Source organism: Acomys minous, assembly GCF_964271855.1.
Source record: "Acomys minous genome assembly, chromosome: 8".
NCBI lineage: Eukaryota > Metazoa > Chordata > Mammalia > Rodentia > Muridae > Acomys > Acomys minous.
In genome coordinates, this window is record NC_140489.1 from 56,553,182 (window position 1) to 56,573,151 (window position 19,970).

The 19,970-nt window shown below is 38.7% G+C and overlaps 1 protein-coding gene across 4 annotated transcripts in view; it reads left to right on the forward strand.

Annotated features, from left to right (window-relative positions):
• The window catches only part of SEC23A (SEC23 homolog A, COPII coat complex component), a 57,036-nt gene that overhangs the window by 34,412 nt on the left and 2,654 nt on the right, over positions 1 to 19,970 (forward strand). For all 4 annotated transcript variants that reach the window (XM_084792731.1, XM_084792732.1, XM_084792730.1 and 1 more), the window contains exons 14-19: positions 446 to 599; positions 4,210 to 4,287; positions 5,842 to 6,003; positions 8,759 to 8,845; positions 10,250 to 10,405; positions 12,406 to 12,471. In XM_084792731.1, the coding sequence (XP_084648857.1) occupies positions 446 to 599; positions 4,210 to 4,287; positions 5,842 to 6,003; positions 8,759 to 8,845; positions 10,250 to 10,405; positions 12,406 to 12,471 (703 nt within the window). The remainder of the gene's footprint in view (positions 1 to 445; positions 600 to 4,209; positions 4,288 to 5,841; positions 6,004 to 8,758; positions 8,846 to 10,249; positions 10,406 to 12,405; positions 12,472 to 19,970) is intronic.

The window sequence follows — 19,970 nt, forward strand, 5'->3', positions numbered from 1 at the left end:
ATCTCTGTGTGCACATGTGGAGGTCACTGTATGCACATGGAGGGCTGAGGACAACTCTGAGGAGTCTGTTTTCTCCTGCCACATTGTGGGATCTGGTACTTGAACTCATGTTATAGGTCATTGTGTTAGTGTGTCTACCTGCTGAGCCATCCCGTTGACCTATACACTATTATTTTTACTCATAAAGATCTTGTTTTCTTAAAGAATGTTTGGAGATTTTCCTTTGGAGTTATTTTAGAAAATATTTGGTTTGGTTTTGATTTTAGGGAAATCAATGTAATAAACAGCTATTTTGTGATATTTTACTAATGCTAGTTAATCTGTGTTGTATTAGACTTTTGAACTACTGAGATGTGTTGTGCATTCTCTAAGTATAGCTCTGTGTGGTAGCCAACTGTGGTATTATGTAATTCAGCTGTATTTCTGTGCTTTCTTATTTCTTTAGCTGGGCAGATGCTCAAACTCAAATCCAAAACATTGCTGCATCTTTTGACCAGGAGGCAGCTGCCATTCTCATGGCCCGGCTGGCAATCTACAGAGCAGAAACAGAGGAAGGGCCAGATGTGCTTAGATGGTTGGACAGACAACTCATTCGACTGGTAAGAAGCAGACGTTGTGTACCTTGTTAGCTGTGGCTTGTAGTAAATATCCTTTAAAGAACTTACAGCAGGTGGGAAGAGCTCTATGAGGAACTCATTCCGAGTTCCAAGCTAGCGATAAATAGCAGCATTCCACTCACTTCCAGTAAATTAGATGCCCCTTTCCTTGAAAGTGAGTGGCAAATATGCAACCTAATATTTTGGCTAGTATGAAGTTAGTGTGGAAATTAATTTTATATTATAATTCTAGGAGTTTTGCTTTTGTTTTGAGACAGGGTCTCTAGGTAGCGTTGGCTGGTCTGGAACTTGATATTACTGCTTTGTGTGTCTGTATGTTTAGTTTTCACTCTGGCACTTATTTTCTGTTTCAATTTCAGTGGAGTGTAACAGTGTAGCCTAAGCTGGCCTTATATGTATTCTCAAATCCTAAGATTATAGTCAGTCTTAGTTCTTTTTAAAAAAATTCTTCTTATTTATAGACACTTGCTTATTCATTTCAGTTTTCCTTTGTATTTATTTTTCACCTACACCATGATGGAATGGTTTTCTTTCTTCCTTTTTGATATTTAGTTTTTAAAAAATTTTCTTTTTAAAAAAATGTTTATTTTTATTATGTATACAGTACTCCAGCTGCATGTATACCTGCAGGCCGGAAGAGGACATCAGATCACATTATAGATGGCTGTGAGACACCAAGTGGTTGCTGGGAATTGAATCCAGGACCTCTGGAGGAGCAGTCAGTGCTCTTAACCTTTGAGCTGTCTCTCTAGCCCTAAAAATTTTCTTTTGATTGATTTCACTGCATAAAAACTCCTGTGGAAAGGGCTTTGTTTTTCTTTCAATTTCAGTGTTAGAGAGTAAGTTACCAATGATTCATCATTCATTTCAACATTTTCTGTCATCTTTCTTTGATGAGAGACAATTGCTATCACATCAGGAGAACATCAGATGCCCTGTAGATGGAGTTACAGAGTGTTGCGAGCCACCATGTAGGTGCCAGGAATTGGACTCTGGGTCCTGTGGAACAGCAGCCAGTGCTCTTAACCACTGAGCCATCTCTCCAGCCCCTACTCTTAAACAGTTTGTAACATTTTATTTTTACTTTGTAAACTCTGTCTTGTACTTTTCATTCACTCTTCAATTTAAATACCTTGTTGAGAACTCTCTATTAAGCTACCAAATGCTAGAGAGGTGTCTCTAACTTATCTGTCAGGAGTCGTCAGTAAACTAACTTGTTTATTTAGAGTTAGCTACTTTTGTAGTACTGTCTAGATTTCTCCCTTTTTAGAGCACCCCCTTTCTCCCAACACCTCTTTGTAAAGAAAGCAGAGTTGTGATATTAAATGTTTCTATTTTTTTTCTCCCTGAGACAGGGTTTCTCTGTTATTTTGGCTGTCTTGGACTCACTTTGTAGACCATGTTGGCCACGAGCTCACAGCGATCTGCCTGCCTCTGCCTCTAGAGTGCTGGGATTAAATGCGTGCACCACCGCGCCTGGCTAAATCTGTGTTTTAAAATGAGCTTTAACCTCATTATAGGCCACCACTGATGGACACTGTCAATACAAATGCTGGATAAATATTTGCGTATCTTACCCGAGCTACCTTAAAACAATAGAATAATCTTTTTGTAGCCAAAAAGTTTTCTTGATATCACTATCAATAGAAGATTGATATACAATCCTGAACTTCTGACCCAGATAAAGAAATTATTTTCAGTTTATTGGACAGACCTCTTAGTATCATGTGGCATGTGGTAAATGCTTTGACTCAATGCTCTATTTTATTTTATTTTATTTTGTTTTGTTTTTTGGTTTTTTTGAGACAGGGTTTCTCTGTGTAGCCTTGGCTGTTCTGGACTTACTTTGTAGACCAGGCTGGCCTCGAGCTCACAGAGATCTGCCTGCTTCTGCCTCCCTGAAGTGCTGGGATTACAGGCGTGTGCCACCACGTGCATTTCAGTGCTCTATTTTAAATGGGACTTTCTGAAAACCTTTCTTGTGTTGGTGATCATACTGAAGGCCTTATTCAGGTAGCATGCTGACTCTAGCACTGTGCTCTAAAATAGGAATATTTCTGTTTCCTAGGTTGCATTTTTGTCCTAGATTTTACTAACTGTAATTTTACATGTTGGTGTAAAATTCTGGGATATTGTCAACCATGTGAGCTTTCCTTTTGTGGATAATAAGTTGTGCTATGAAATAGCTTGCTTCCTGAGCCTTTCATAAAAAATGACAGTCTTAATAGTGCTCTATTGTTTAGAGGTTCTAACGCTCAAGTGTGCAGTGACTGTGAGTTGAGGTAAAGTGCTTGTTCCATCTTGCTGGAGCCTTTGCAGTCATAGCCTGTCACATATGACACTAAAATTTTATAGTATGTTTAGGCTATCAACATGCATAAAACCCCCTGAGCATCTTCTATTGAAAAAAGAAAGATGTTTTTCTTTGTCCTTTGCTGCACAAAAGATTCATGATTTTTTTTAGAGTTCTTAGCAGGGTTAGACTTCTCTTCTATCTCACATATCAACTTCACAAACTGCTCTAGTTGTCTGATATATTTTTAAAAAGAGAAACACTAATAAAATTCATAAGGGCCTGGTGAATAATGAAATGAGACAATTGCAGTAGGCACAACATTACAGTTTCCTCACCATGTATAGCCAGCTGTTAGCCACACACTGAACAGCTCACAACATGCACACAGCAGCTGAGCCAGAGGACAGGTTATTGGTGGAGTCACATTAAGAGGCGACTAGTGGAGGCAATTTGGGAGAAAAGCTGATACAATCAAAACACTATTCTACTTTTTGTAAAACATCTGTTGCCTGTTTTTTGGGCCTTAGTATGATTTCCAAAACTGAGAATTGCATTATATAAATATTAGTCACATTTCCTTCATTACAACACGGGGTTTATTTTGGATCATTGTTTTACTAGAGTTTTTGGTTTATGATCCTTGGCTTGTTGCTTTAGGCCTGTGGTGATGCTGCAGTGAGAAAGAGAGGCTGATTCTACAGTTTTTTTTTTTTCAAGGCATGCCCCAGGGATCAAAATACCATTGGTGATTTGAGCTGGTGACCAAGCCTCCAACACATGGGTCTGTGGGGCAGAGACTTTTTGTTTAACAAAGTGAGGATGATGGCTAAGGTTCTGGACCGTTGTAGTAAGAGCTCGTAATTGTGCAAGGCAGCTGGATGCTTCTTGCCATGTTCTTAGACATGGCTTGCTTCTCTGTTGTTTGTGCACATGACTGCATCTTATTCTAGTTTCTGCTTCTGTAAATCTTTTTCTTTGCTAGGCATTTTGCTTTGTTTTTGTTTTTGTTTTGGCATTTTCAGTATAGCAAACTTTGTGCCAGCAGCTTATTTTTATAGCTGCTATGGTGTGTTGATGGTGCATCTTTCTGTCCTTGGGTAGATACTGCAGTATCTTTTCAAATAATTAAAAAAATTTTTTTATTGTAATCACTCTTGCTAAGTCAATTCACAGTATTTCAACTTTACCTTATGTTGAAACTCTGTCTCCTAAAAAGTAGCAACTTTTTATAAATAAATTATTTATGGGCAGAATTATTATAACAGAAACAAATTGATAATGTTTTATTTTATTTAGTGTCAGAAATTTGGAGAGTATCACAAAGATGATCCAAATTCCTTCCGATTTTCAGAAACATTTTCCCTTTATCCACAGGTAAGTAGGTCAAAGAACATGTTCTTTTCTCTTTTTGCCAACAGCCCTGAGTTTCATCTTTTTTGTTGTTTGTCTTTTGGGTTTTCTTTCCTTTGGTTTTTAAAGGTAGGGTCTCTCTATATAGCCTTGGCTGTCCTGGACTGCTTTGTAGACCAGCCTGCCCTCGAACTCAGTGATCTGCCTGCCTCTGCCTCCCGAGTGCTAGGACGGATTAAAGGTATGCACCATGACGCCTGGGTTGTTGTTTGTCTTTTAATAATTACATATGAACATATTTTATTGGATTATTCTCTTAGGTAAATTTTGGGATAACTCAGAAGTGAATTTTATGCTTGTGGTCAATGAAAAAATATATTATCCCTGTATGGGCCTTACAAATAGTTATTATTTATGGTGCTTGAAGACTTAACTGTGGGTGCAAGCAAGGCTAACCCCCAATAGCTTGCCATCTGAGGTAAGAGACTCTAATTACAATGATAATAAACTGCATGAAGCATTTTTCCCAATGAGATAATGGCATGTTATCATCACCTTCGGACAATTTTATGCCCTACTAGGTAAGATATGTGAGCTTAACTTGCCTCACAGCACCTTTACCATCTGTGTTTGTCTGTCAGTCTGCTGTTTTTCTTTTTTGTTTTGTTTTTCTCCAGTCTTTGAGACAGGGTCTTGTTATGAGGCCAGGATTAGTTTTGAACTTGTCATTCTCTTGTCTTAGTCTTCCCAAGTGTGGGGATTATTCACTTGTACCTTCAGTACTTCAGTGAAATTCGTTTTTGCCTCTAAAAGCTTTGTCCTGAAACTTCAATTTCTTTCTCCTTTTTAATTTTTTTCTATTTTAATTTTTTTAAATATAGGGTGTCTCTGTGAAACAGAGCCCTGGCTGTTCTGAAACTCACTCTGTTGACCATGCTGGCCTCAAACTCACAGAGATCCCCCTGCCTCTGCCTCTTGAGAGCTGGTTTAAAGGTGTGCGGCATCACTGCCTGGCCCGTTGGCCCATTTTTGTTTTTTTTTTGAGCCGAGGTCTGAAGCCTCCCTGTGCAGCTTGTTATTGGAGCAGCCAGGCTTCACGCTTGCCTGGCAAGCTTGCGTAACTGCAGAGCAGCCTCACCAGCCCAGACGGAGCTCATGAAAACATGATAGACTTTCTTGCGATATAAAAATACTTTAGAATATTCTCTTAAAGAATGACTACTTATTTATTTTTTTATTTTATATGTCTGTGTGTATGCCTGTATAATTTTATGTGCACCATGTGTGTGCAAGTGCCTACAGAAGCTAGGGCTTCTGATATCCTGAAATTAAGTTACAGGGAGTTGTGAACCCCACGGCAGGTTCTGGTAACTGAAAACCCCTTAACTCTGGGTCCATAAGTAAATTCACTTAACTGCTGAGTCGTCTCTGTAGTCCTACTTTAGTGTACTATTAACAGAACCTATGTTTTCATGTTGCTAGCGTGACAGAATAATGTCAGCAAATGTTTTGGTGTTAGAGAACTGCTCTTGCCATACTAAAATCAGTAAAAGCTATCTCACCTGTTTTATCTTGTAGTTTATGTTTCATTTAAGAAGATCTCCCTTCTTGCAAGTTTTTAACAACAGTCCTGATGAGAGTTCATATTATCGTCACCATTTCATGCGTCAGGATCTGACTCAGTCTCTCATCATGATTCAGCCCATTCTGTATGCCTATTCTTTCAGCGGGCCCCCGGAGGTAAGCGGGCAAGGAAGAAGAGCTGATTGCCTGGTTACTGTGATGTGTGGCATTGAGAGAGTGAAAGCAACTGTTGTTTTGAAACAGTTGGAATTTGTTAAATTACTCTCTCAAATACTCATTTTAAAACGCTTATGCATTCCCTACGAAGTAGGTGGTGTGGTAGGTTATATCATTAAATAATACAAAACCATTAGAATGATACAGAAATTCATAGAAGATACTCTTGGATGATTGTGTTTCGTGTTTGCTTGATAAAGCTACCAAGGTTTATGTTTTGTCTTTGTCTTTAGCAGGGCTTGGAAATGATCATGGTTCTGGGGGAGATGGCTAACTTATAGCTCAGTCTGTCAGTCTGTCAAAATTAAGTCTCTTGTTTTTACATATCTCATTTTCCTTTGGTTCTTTGAAAACAGAGATACAATTGATAAAGCCACCCTCTGGGCTATTTTAGAAAACTTTTTCACACACTTTGACCTGTTATCAAATAAAGTTGTCCATTTTACCATTTAAAACTATATAATGGCTGTATTTGGAAATAGTACTTTTTAACTGGATGTTTATGAGAGAGAGAGAGAGAGCTATTGATCAGTTTTACTTCAGGTCTTTTAAAATAGTAGATGAAATGATGCTGCCGTTTGATACTTTTGGTTGTTGTTGTCTTTTTGAGATGAGATTTCTCTGTGTAGCCCTGGCTGTCTTGGAACTCACTGTGTAGATCAGGCTGGCCTCAGACTCACAGAGATGCTCCTGTTCCTGCCTCCTGAGTACTAGGATTAAAAGCATTTGCCACCATGCCTGGCCTGCTACTATATTCTTTTTAGGAAGTAATTTCTTGGACGTTTAGCTCCTTTGATCTGGAAAGTAAATTTTATAATAGCTTTGTGACTTCTGAGTAGCATCTATAAGTTGTAGACACCTGAGAATTGTAGACTAGCTTAGAAAAGAACGGGAGTCCTTCATTTTGAGCCCCTGTCTTTGTCCGATCCCAGCCATGCTGTAGCTGCATCTGCCTAAGGCTTTGCTTTTAGAGTTCTCATTCTCTCCATTTTTTCCTCCTATTTGTGCCATTCTCATCAACATAGTAACTTTTAATAGTGCTCATCTTTAAAAGAAAATCATTAAAAACACTGTTTCCTTTATTTTCTCTGATTATCACTTAATTTCTCTGTTTCCTGACACAATTGAACTCAAACTTATTTGTTGTCCATACTTAAGTTTTTAAAAAATTTGAAGTTTTTGTGTGCCTGCATTTATTTCTGTGCACCATGTGCATGCTTGGTGTCTGGTGTCTGAGAGGCTAGAAGAGGGTTCTAGATCCCCTGGAAATAGAGTTAGACACAGTCACCATGTAGCTGCTGTGCCATTTCTTCAGCCCCATACTTGAAAAAATATTTTTATTTTTATATATTGTGTATGTATGTGTGTCAGTATATGCACATGCATGTGGCTGGTCATGGAGGATGGGGAGGCTGTTTTGTCGCCTGTAGCCAGAATTACCTGGAGTTGTGAGCTGCTTGGTGTGAATTCTGGGTACTGAACTCGCCTCTGGAGGAACAGCGAGTACTGTTAACCACTGCGAGTCTCTCTCCACCATTGTCTATACGTTTGACCTCACAGTCTCTTCTCAACTTATATGAGGCAGTTTTTTTCCTTGACATTATGTTATAATATACTTATCAACATCACCCATGTTGGACAGCATCCTTCAGCAAACTCTCAACAACATTTCTCTGGAGAAGGCTTTTCCCTTCAAAACCTTTTGCTCTGGGGTTCTGGTACCTATTATTCCTTCCCAGTTTTCTTTCTGCCCACAAAGAACTTTTTAGTCTCATTTTCCTAGTTTCCTCTTTTAGACTTCTAAATCTTAGGTCCTTAAAAAAAGATTAACAAATTAGTCTTTTGTTTGTTTGTTTGTTTTGGGTTTTCGAGACAGGGTTTCTCTATGATAGCTTTGGCTGTCCTGGACTTACTTTGTAGATCAGGCTGGTCTCGAACTCACATTTGTTTGTTTGAGAAAGGATCTTACTCTGTAGCCCAGGCTGGTCTGAAACTCAATGAATTTCCTGCCTCAGCCTCCCAAGTGCTGAGATTAAGGCGTAAGCCTCTCCTTTGGCAAGTGCTCAGGCTTGGCTTTCCTTCTCTTCAGTTTTTCTAAATGATGGAGCTAACCCTATAGCTTTGGTTGTCATCTTCGTGCATGTGTTACTCAAATTGATAATCAATTTAAGGAGCTTCATTTCATATTCAGAGCTGTTTTCTCAAATACCTCAAATTTCTTATATCCCAGGCCTTTTATTTATCTCTCCCTCAGTATGACTGTCATCAGGCTTAGGAGCCATCTTTGATTTCTCCTTCAATCTTTAAAACTTTTTTTTGAGATAGTCTCTGTAGATAGCCTTGGCTGTCCTGGAATGTGCTGTGTAGCCCAGGCTGGCCTGGAACTCACAGACTCACCTGCGTCTGCCTCCCCAGTGCTGGGATAACAGTTGTGTACTGTCATGCCTGGTACATTGACTTTTTAAAATTACGTCAGTGTTACAGAGTCCTTAGAAAATTAAAATACATTGAGAGTTTGCAATGTGAGGAAATATTTTGTAAATTTAAAATTTAAGAAATAAGATGAAGGGGAGTAGGAGCTACAAAAGCATGCTTTGTTAGGTAATGCTATAATATATAATACTCCTAGCAAATTTAAAACAAAAATTTAAAAAATGTAGATGATAACCATATCCCTATTATTGCTTCATTTCAGCCAGTTCTTCTAGATAGCAGCAGCATTCTTGCAGACCGCATTCTTCTCATGGACACATTTTTCCAGATTTTGATATATCACGGTGAGGTAAGATGATAGATTTAAATCTATGTATGTGAAATATTTTCATTCTGGGTAAAAAGTTTTCCCTGTATAATAGGTGGCTCATATTTAGTCTATGAAAAGTTTTGATTTATATTTTTATAAAATGTAGTTTTAGTACAATTTTTATAAAATATATTTTATAAAATACTTGATTGTCTAATCCAAAAACTAAAAATTCAACATACTTCAAAATCCAAACATTTTTGAGTACTAAAATATTACAAATAGAAAATCCTATTTTTCATGTTCAAAGTTATTAAGTTTTTGAATAAAATTGCTTTTGTTTGTTTGTTTATTTATTTATTTTTTAAAGATTTGTTTATTTTGGTATGCACTGTTTTGCCTACATTATATGTACACTTGCATGCCAGAAGAGGGCACCAGATCTCTTTATAGATGGTTGTGAGCCACCATGTGATTGCTGGGAATTGAACTCAGGACCTTTGGAAGTGCAGCCAATGTGTTTAACCTCTGAGCCATGTTCTTTTGTTTTAGTTTTTGAAGTCATACTTTGTAGCCCTGGTTGGTCTGGGACTTGGCAAGTTGGCCAGGCTGGCCTCAGGCTTGTGTGATCCTCTTGCCTCAGCTTCTTCAGTGCTGTGATCACAGGCATGGCCATCTCACTCAGCCTGTCTTTCCTTTCTTTAAACTTGTTTTTACATTGGACTTCTTCCTTTCTCCTTCCTTCCTTCCCTCATTCATTCTTTAATCGATTGGGGCTTACTTGTAGTATACATTGGCTTTTAAGTCACCCCACCTCAGCTTTCTGAGCAGCTGAGATTACAGACGCATTTAATGCACCTAGTTTTGTTTTTTCTTATTTATTTATTTATTTATTTTGTTTTTTTGAGACAGGGTTTCTCTGTGTAGCCTTGGCTGTCCTGGACTTGCTTTGTAGATCCACCTGCCTCTGCCTCCCGAGTGCTGGGATTAAAGGCGTGCGCCATCATGCCTGGCTTGTTTTTACTTTTAAATTGGAGAAAAAATATGCTTATTTTGCATTTAATAATATATTTTTTTACTTATATTTTCTCTATGGAAAAAAATACTTGTTATTTTAAAAGTTGAGTAAGTGGGAGTATTTTCTTATTTTGTCTTTTCTGAAGATAATGTCATTTGAAGAAAAGTCTACTCAAGAATTTTAGATCACGCCGGGTGTGGTGGCGCACGCCTTTAATCCCAGCACTCTGGAGGCAGAGGCAGGCGGATCGCTGTGAGTTTGAGGCTAGCCTGGTCTACAAAGCCAGTCCAGGACAGCCAAGGCTACACAGAGAAACCCTGTCTCAAAAAACAAAAAACAAAAAAACAAAACAAACAAACAAAAAAAAAGAATTTTAGATCACAAAGAAATTTAACATAAATTCCTTGAATTCTTTTTAAAATTAGACTATAGCACAGTGGCGGAAGTCTGGATACCAAGACATGCCAGAATATGAAAACTTCCGGCACCTTCTGCAAGCCCCAGTAGATGATGCGCAAGAGATTCTTCATTCCAGATTTCCAATGCCGAGATACATTGACACTGAGCACGGTGGCAGCCAGGTGAGGAGCATCCCTGTGCTGTGTGTGGGGCTACAGTGAGGCCCCTGCTTGTGTCTGATTGTAACACGGGCAGTTTGCCACCAAAGCCAAGGGCAAGGGCAGGAGGCAGGAGGGGAAGGCAGTGGTACTTGCTTTTGGCACTGCTTTGAGAACAAAGCATACAGCTATTGCCTAGTTGCCTAAACAGCCAATCTTCTCTAGTTCTGTTTCCATCATAGCTCCTGTAACCTCCATGATGCCGCCTGCCCAGACAGTGTGCCAGCTCTAGGTTAGCAAAAATATAAGAACGGCTTGGAAAATAATTTAGTGTGCTTTTCTTAAAGCTGTTTACTGATAAGGCCTATGAATATGAAGTTTTTAAAACTTGTTTCAGTTTTGTAGAAAGTAACTTGTCAGGTTAAAGAAAACATTATAGAATTAAAAAGAGCTTTATGGTTGTTAGAACTCATAGGAGTGACTAGATCTGTGTATGCACATACATGGTCAGGTTAGAGTTGCTTAGCACACATTCTTGCACTAGTCAGAGCTATAACAGTTTTCTATGTGTTGCTACATATTTTTCTTACTCCATAAATAAAGCTGGGTGTAGTTTGTTTACTGTTGTGTTCCTAGTGTGTAGACAGTGGCAATTTATTAGTTTTATTGTATTTATAATAAGAGCTATCATGTATTGAGATTTTGTAAGCATTTTCTGTGCCTCTTTCATTTGAGCTGCATGCTAATTCTATTATTGTTCTTTACTTTTTATGTAATAGAATTAAGACTTAAGTTATTTGTGTCAAGGAAGCACATTAAATGATGGAAATAGGGTTTATTTTCTTTTTCTTTTCTTGTTCTTGTTCTTCTTTTAAGAAATAGTATCTTACTGTGTAGCTGAGGCTGACCTTGAACATTCCTTCTGCCTCAGCCTCCTGCATACTGAGATTACATTTGTAAGCCTGCTGACCTAACTGGGGGTTAGTGATTGAATTCTGGCCTTCTTATTCTAGGACTAGTGCAGAAAAAGATTTTTGTATGATTCTAAATTTCAAAAGATCAGATTACTTATGTTCTTCTAGAATGAATTAATTTTTTTGATGAATTCACTCATCAATTTTTAAAAAAAAATTATTTATTTATTTTATGTATATGAGTATACTATCTTCATGCACACCAGAAGAGTGCATCAGATCTCATTATAGATGATTGTGAGACACCATGTGGTTGCTGGGAGTTGAACTCAGGACCTCTGGAAGAGGTCTTAATCTCAGTGCTCTTAACCTCTGAGCCATCTCTCCAGCCCTGTCAGTATCTTAATGTGTATAATTATTTTCCTTATTTAATTGCTTACTGATTGATTGATTGATTGATTAGCTGTAGTAGAGGATGGATAAAATGTTGCCTAAGTCATCACCTGTGGCTTAAGAAGTTTGAGGTTTATTAAAGTAAAATAATGTAGATTTTCATTTTGTTTTGTATCATTTTGTGAGGCTTTAGACTTCTGTTGTTTCAGACTAGTTAGTAAAAACTATTTTCATACTCATTTTAAAGTAAGTTTTATGTTTATAATTTTAAAAATTTGTAAACGTTTTTATTTCACGTGTTTGAGTATTTTGCCTGCATTTATGTCTGTATACCACATTCATACTGTGCTGAAAAAAGTCAGGAGAGGGAGTGTGAGCCACCATGTGTGCTGGAATCCAACCCAGATACCCTGCAAGAGCAGCTGGAGCCATCTGTCTAGTCCTGTACACACAACTTTCATATGCTGAGTTTGGGATTCAGTGGTTTTTTTATGAACGTTATAAATATGTAATGTTGAAAGAGTACATTACTTATACTATGGCATTTTAAAATATAATCTTTGTAAGTGTTACATTTTAACTAGTTTACCAATGTATTCACTTAAGTTGGTATTAGATAGTATATTGTATGTAGCCTATCTTGCTAAGTCTTTTTTTGATCAGTACGATTATTTATCTCTACATTTATTTATTTACTTATTTGTTTTTGCTTTTAAGGCACGTTTCCTCCTTTCGAAAGTCAACCCTTCACAGACTCATAATAACATGTATGCCTGGGGGCAGGTAAGTGTGAATAGCAGTATTGGAAATCATTTCTCTTTTTGTTCTTAGTTAAGTAAAAGCTACATTTTTCCTGTATATTTAATGATGGTTTCTGTGGGAAAGTATAAGGGAAGAGTAGAAAATATAATTAGTAATTGGCACTACCTTGGAAAACAAAAACATGATTCTGTCACATAGAATCTCTTCAGATTCCCAGTTTAGCATTAATACACTTGAGGCAAGGAGCAATAAAGTGTATGAGCTAGGCATAGGATGATTCAAGTGTAATGTCAGGCTGTAAGCCATAAAAGGTCACAGGAGTCCAGGAGAGCCCAGGGATTACAGTTAAGGAGAGGCAAGAAGCTGGAAGTTACTATCACTATATTCAAATTGGTTTAAGTCCTACCTCTTGATGGTTGTAAGTTGTCAACATTTATGGAATATTCAGTCTGCATGGCCTCTGTGCTGGCACTTCAGGGTGTGATGTCAGTCTCCCACACCTTTAGAGAACTTATGGTCTAATGCTATAGATAAGCTACACCAGTGATGTACAAGACAGAATATGCCGAGGGTGACTGCAGAGAGCTGTAACGGATTGGAGGGGTGGAAAAGGAAGTGGTGCATGGTGGGACAGGAGAGAGTGTATGAGGAGGAAGAAGCTCAGTGAAAAGACTGCTCAGCTTAAGGAAGGCTTTTATTTCTGTAGGTGAAGATGGCACGAGCAGGGAATTCCAGGTAGAAAGTACAAGCTGAGATGACAGGGTGTACAAAGAGATGAGCTGTAGGACTGAAAACTGGAATGCCTGGGTAAAGACTGAGCAGTTGTCTTTACTTGGGGGTTGCTGAATGCTGTTGGACAGAGGAGCAAATTTGAATCTTAGACATGTGCAGGTTCAAGCTCTGTTAACTGAGGTAAGGCAAGTGAAGGGAGTGAAGGCAAGATGACATAGAGAATAGAGTCAGGAGGTACTTCAAAAGTAGACTTTATGGACTTTAGTGGAAGTTGCAGGAAATGACTTTACGCCAGGTCAGGCCAGCAGCGTGCACAGATGAATCCTGACTGCGTCCTGCATTAGATGGGATAGCTATAACGAACATGAGTGGGGTGTCTTGTGAAATTTGGGCATAGACAGTCAGATAGCTAGTACAATACCTTGAGTGCGAGTTTAGTGTTGGGGTTATGTGGAGTTTGCCATTAATTTTAGAAGATACACATACTGGCAAAATGTCTTGGCATCTTCACACTTGCAGAAATGATTCAGCAGAAAGAAGAAAAAGGAAAAAGAAGAAACATAAAGCTAGCATGGCTCAGTGTTAGCCAGTGAATTTGTGTGCCATGTGTGGCTGCTTATTGCGTTTCCTTCCCAACTATTTTAAAAATAATTGATTGAGGAGCAAGATAAGTTGGGGGTTTGAGCCAAGCCAACATCGCCCAGAGAACTTTTGCCAATAAGTGGAAAAATGGAAGGAAAGTACTACTTTGATATTGATGTTGTAGAGTGGTGCCCATTGATTAGCTTTGGGCATGGGATGGGAAGATCAATAAGCAATAACTGTTCAGAGAAGAACTCAGGGCCGTAGCCTGTGCCTGGTGCTAAGAGCCTCTCACTGCAGCAACTGCTCTAGTGAGCCCTCTCCGGTAAGCCCTACCAAACACAGTCTCCCTTCCTTCCGAAACTTTAAAAATCACACGAGCACATCTCTTTGGTCTTTCATCTTCGGCACATCTTTATAGAACAGTGCTAAAACTTGCCCATGGCTTCTTTGGGTGGCTGCATCCATTCTATGGCTTCAGATGTCACCTTTAGTTTGGCTTCAAAGTGAGCTATAGACTTGAACTTCCTGTAGACATTTCACAGACAGAACTAGTCTCTTCATTTCCAAGACTCAAAGCTCGTCATTTACAACTTCTCCTTCCCATTTCTGATTACTCACATCTGTTTTGTCTATTTCATTTACCATTCCCTCTCCACCATGCCATTGACCAAAGCCAGGCCCTCTTGCTACTGTCACAGACTGTTGGAATTCCTTGCTAACTGATCTCAAGACTTCAGCTATCCCCATTTCCAGACTCAGATTAGTCTTCTAACTTAGTGGCCTGAATGTCAGCTCCAAAATCAACATGCTTGGCTAAATTACATATAGTATCAATTATTCTCCGTGTTGTTACTGAGGGTCCTTACTGCTCTATTCAAATATCTCTTTTGTGGTTAGCTAGCATTTGGACCGTTTAGCTAAATTAGGTTTCTCATTCTGCTTTGACCACACTGAACATGTTTCCCTCTCTGTGGTTTTGTTTCATTCACTTTGGGAACACCCTTATCACCCTACAAAGCTGCTGCCATTCCACTGAATCCGTGAAATGGCTGTGTGACAGGATTGTTGTATTATCCTTGAGTATGGTAGATCTATGGAGGTGGTGTGCAATTAGGGAGGTTTTTATTGTTGTTTTAGGCTTTCTGATATAGACATATCAAATCCAAGGTTGAAAAGTCATGAAAGATGGGGAGATATTTATAGTAAGGAAAGGCGCTTCATCTTAGGAATGTGGAAAAGACATGGCTGTATATGACAGAACTCATGACTAAGCGTGCAATACACCATCGGTACCATCCTTCACCCTTGTCCGTTTTGCTGGGGAACAAGAAACCAAGTGTAACGCTAAGAAATGTAGTTTTAGATGCAGAATATACCACCAACCTGCCATTCTACCATTCTTAGTTTTGAGAACTGAGTTTTGGTTTTAGTTTTGGATCCCAAAGGAAGGGAAACGTAGATATAGTTAAGCAAAACAAACAACCCAACAACAACAACAACAAAACAAAATAAAACTAAGAGGTTAGGAAAATAACATCAATAACTAGTTCAAAGAAGTAAGTAATAACTAGCATGGAGAAAGGGAGGTGAAAAGAGACTTTAAAATAATAGTACTTTGGGGCTGGAGAAATGGCTAAGCCAGTAAGAAATGGCTAAGCCTAGACCTCTTGTGGAGGACTAGGGTGTGAGTCCCAGCAACCTACATGGCTTCACAGTCATTTGTACTTCTAGTTCCAAGGGATTTAATGCCCCCTCTTCTAGACTCTGTGGTCACTTCATGCATGTAGTGCACATATATACATGCACATACATTCATACACATAAAATAAAAATATACTTATAGAAATAGTATTTGTAATGGATTGAATATCAAGAGCCCTTAAGGGCCTCTTGGAGCAGTCTGACAACCTGAGTTCAATCTCCAGATTCTGCCAAATGGCAGTAGAGAGCCAACTCACAAGAGTTGTGCTCTGTGGCCCTCACTCCCACCTGTGTGTCACACACTCCCCGGCCCCAACTTTCCTCCTTCTGCTTCTTCTTGTTTTTTGTTTTTTTGTTTTTTTGTTTTTTTTTTTGAGATAGGGGTTCTCTGTCTAGCCCTGGCTGTCCTGGACTCTTGTAGACCAGGCTGGCCTTGAACTCACAGAGATCCACTTGCCTCTGCCTCCCTGAGTGCTGGGATTAAAAGCATGTGCCACCACACCTGTATTCTTTTTTTCTTTTCATTTCCTTTTCTTTTTTTTCTTGTCTTTTTTTTTTTAAGTAAATCTTACTTTGTGGCCCAGCTAGGACTTGAAATTATGATAATTTTCCTTCATCCTCCTGAGTGCTGGGACTACAATTATGTGCTGCCACACCTGCCCCTATAGTCTTTCTTGACATGTGAATTTTTTTTTTAAAGCATTTATTTAATGTGGGTTTGCACCACTGTGCAAAGTGAATGTGAAGTCAGAGGACAGCTTGCCAGAGTTGATTCTCTCCTTCTAGGTATGGGTCCCAGGAATGGAATTTAGCCTTGGGGAAAATACCTTTACCCACTCTGGTGGTTTGAAGAGGAATAGCCCCATAGACTCATGTGTTTGAATGTTTGACTCATAAGGAATGACACTATTAGGAGCTATGGCCTTATTGGAGTAGGTGTGGACTTGTTGGAGGAAGTGTGGCACTGTGGAGGTGTCTTTGAGGTCTCATATATGCTCAAGTCAGACTTGTGTGATACAGTCTCCTCCTGCCTGCAGATCAAGATGTAAAACTCTCAGCTCCTCTAGCACCATGTCTGGATTAAGGATATGAGAAATGTTTTGGATGGTGTCTATGCTTCTGAAAAAAGGGAAAGACTGATGAATAATCAAATTACAGAAACAAGGTTCTGGCTTATAAGGCAAACCTGTGGGAAGAAAAAAAACTTATAATGATGACTTGTAATAATGAAAAAAAGGAACAACACATGTACACATGCATGCACCCACATACAAACACACACAAGCATACTCACACAAGTACTCACAGAAGCACAATTCCTGTGGTAAGTATTATCCATGGAATGGCCTGAAGAGGGCATCACTGCAGCACTTTTATGCAGTGCTTTATATCCTAAGTGGTGTAAAGCTTGAGCCTAGCTGTCTAATTCTGGGTGTATTTTGTTTTAGTTTTTCAATTTTATTTATTATTATTGGAATGTATGCAATGTATGTATGTGTATGTGCACACATGCCACAGTACACATTTAGAGGTCAGAGGACAACATTGAAGTTAGCTCTCTAGTTTCACCTTTATGTTTATGCAAGGGATTGAACTCAGGTCTCCAGGCTTGCATGGCAAACATCTTTATCTGCTGAGCTCCTGGATATATTTTATTTTTGTTTCTTTTATTGAAAATAGATTTTTTTTTCTCACATAATATATCCTGTTTGTGTTTTCCCTCCCTCTGCTCCTCCCAGTTCCTTCCCATGTCCCTTCCCATCTAGGGTCATTCCTTTTCTGTCTCTCATTAGAAGAAAACAAACAGGCTTCTGTTGTTTTTAAACAAAATCCCAAACATTCAGTTTTGCCAATACAGACTCAGCAGCCTGACGCTGGGGTGAAAACCTGCTCAGAGAAGCAGAGAAAGCACCCAGCTGACTTTCCTACTCAGCCAACATCCCAGAAGGAAAAGCCCTTTCTCCTCCATACATAGCAGATATAGGTCTGGGATTGGATGTGTTGAGGTGGAAACTAAGTAAAATGGAAAAAAAAAAAGTCTAGTTACAGGAAAGACTACAAGCAAGAGGCACTAGGTTGTTGTTGGTGTTATCTGTGCTCGCCTGAATAAATGATGAGTGTAGAATGAGAAAAAATATTTGAATGTTCACAATAATGATACCCAAACCTGTAATAGTGAAACGTGCTTGATACTCACCCCGCTTTATGCTACCTACGTCCTCCTTGCAGTACTGGTGGGTGCAGAAACAGACACAGAGTTGGTGGTCTCTGAGGGACACAGTAAAATTTCATTGCCAATTGATTGGCTTATCAAAGAGTTTTCTGAGTGTAGCTTTTATTAAAATTGATATTAGAGATTTTCCTTCACTCCTGTTAATTACTTAAAACCTACAAAAATTAATTAAAATGACTAGAAAATTTGATAAGCATATGCTATTTAAAAATAACATAAGCTGGGCACTGTATGTACACCTTTAATTCCAGCACTTAAGAGGCAGAAGTAGGAAAATCTCTGTGAGTTGGAGACCAGCCTGATGTATATGGAGAGAAGTAGAGCCAGACAGAGAGGGAGGAAGGGAAAAGAAGGAAAGATGAAAGGAAGTGAAAAAGGAAAGGAAAAAGAGGGAAAGGAAGGAAGAAAAGATAGGAGTTTGCTTCCTTCTAGCTAGCATTTCTGTTAAAAATGCCAGAGCGAAGGGAGTCTAGAGAATAAGCTATTGTAACAAAAAGAGATGATGATGATGGTGATGGTGATTTTGTGTGTGTGTGTGTGTGTGTGTGTGTGTGTGTGTGTGTGTGTGTGAGAGAGAGAGAGAGAGAGAGAGAGAGAGAGAGAGAGAGAGAGAGAGAGAGTGAGTGTACAACAGGAGGATGATGAGGGAAGAAGAGGGTGTTGGATCCCCTGGAACTGGCACTGGACTTGTGTGATTGTCCCCTGCCATGTGGGTGCTGAAAACCAAACCTGATCTTCTGCTACAGCAACAAGTTCCCTTGATTGCTGACCTGTCTGTGCAAATCCCAGCTGTTTTCTTATCTTTTGTTTCTCTTTCTTTCTTCTTTTCTTTTTCTGTTTTTAGATTTTTTTTTTCAAGACAGGGTTTCTGTGTAGCCTTGGCTGTCCTGGCTGTACTTTGTAGACCAGATTAGCCTTGAACTCACAGAGATCCACCTGCTTCTGCCTCCTTGAGTGCTGGGATTACAGACATGCTCTACTATGCTTGGCTACTGTTTTTCTTTTTAATTATTATAAGTTGTTTAAGTTAGCATACATGGTGATAGGTTTCTTTATGGTGCCTTCTTAGTTTTTATTTTTTTAATTTAATCTTACTTATATCCTTTTTTGAAGACAGAGTCTGCATAACTCTGGCTGTCTCAGAATTTTCTATATAGACCACACTGCCTTTGAACTCACAGAGATTGACATACCTTTGCCTCTTGAGAACTGGAATTAAAGATATGTGCCACTACACCTGGCAGGATTTGAGTTTTAATTACCTATATAGGCTCGTGTCTGTATGTATCTGTGCAGTGCTTGTGAAGGCCAGAAGGTGGCAACAGATTCACTGGGGTGAGGTTGCAGGCAATTGTGTGCTACCTGGTAAGGGTCCTTCCTGGTGTCTAACTCCGGTCCTCTGCAAAAGTTGTAAGCTGCCTGAACAGTTGGTGCCATCCCTCCAGCCTTCATTATACTTTATTCTAATTTGTCTCCCTGTTCTTCTGCCTTTTTCAGTCTCTCATGTCCCATTCCCTTTTATTGCCCTAAGTACCTTGTAGAAAAATATTATTAATATTTATATTGATTAATATGATTACTAATATAGCAGTTATTATTTAACATGCTATTATAAAAATAAAAGACTCAGACATCTGTCAGATTTTTAATAACCCTAAAGCACTGTGACTGGGCAGATAGATCTTTTTTGTGAATATTTCTTTTTTATTTTTTAATAATATTTTTTATATGTACATTTATATTATTATACATAAGATTAAAATAAACTACATATAGCAAGAACTATGAAACAATCAAGAATTATATTAATATTACATCCATAATATTTTGGCTTTTTGTATTTGGCAACCTTGAAGAAACATTTTCCTATCTTGGTGAGTCTAAAATTCAGAATGTCAATCAATATCTATCATATCTCATTTCCGTTAATTTAAAACATCTATCTACACCTAAAAACATCTTAACGCCTAAACAACTAAGCTTAATTGTGAAACTAAACTAAGTAAACAGAAAGTGCAAGTTAGCAGCTTCTAAAGTGAAAAAATAACAGTTTGCTGCTTGAACAGTCACCCAACACTCTCTATAACGTTGGAGCATCATCTTCAGCCGTCTGGCCCAGTACATCTGACAAACTTATTTGTGAGGCAGGAAATACTGAGGACTTGCTTACCCTGTCTTTAGGCAGAATTCTGTCATGGTGGAAACAAGGACATTTTCACTGGGCAGATCTTAACCCCCTAAGCTACTTTGTTGTCTTCCAGCCGCACAT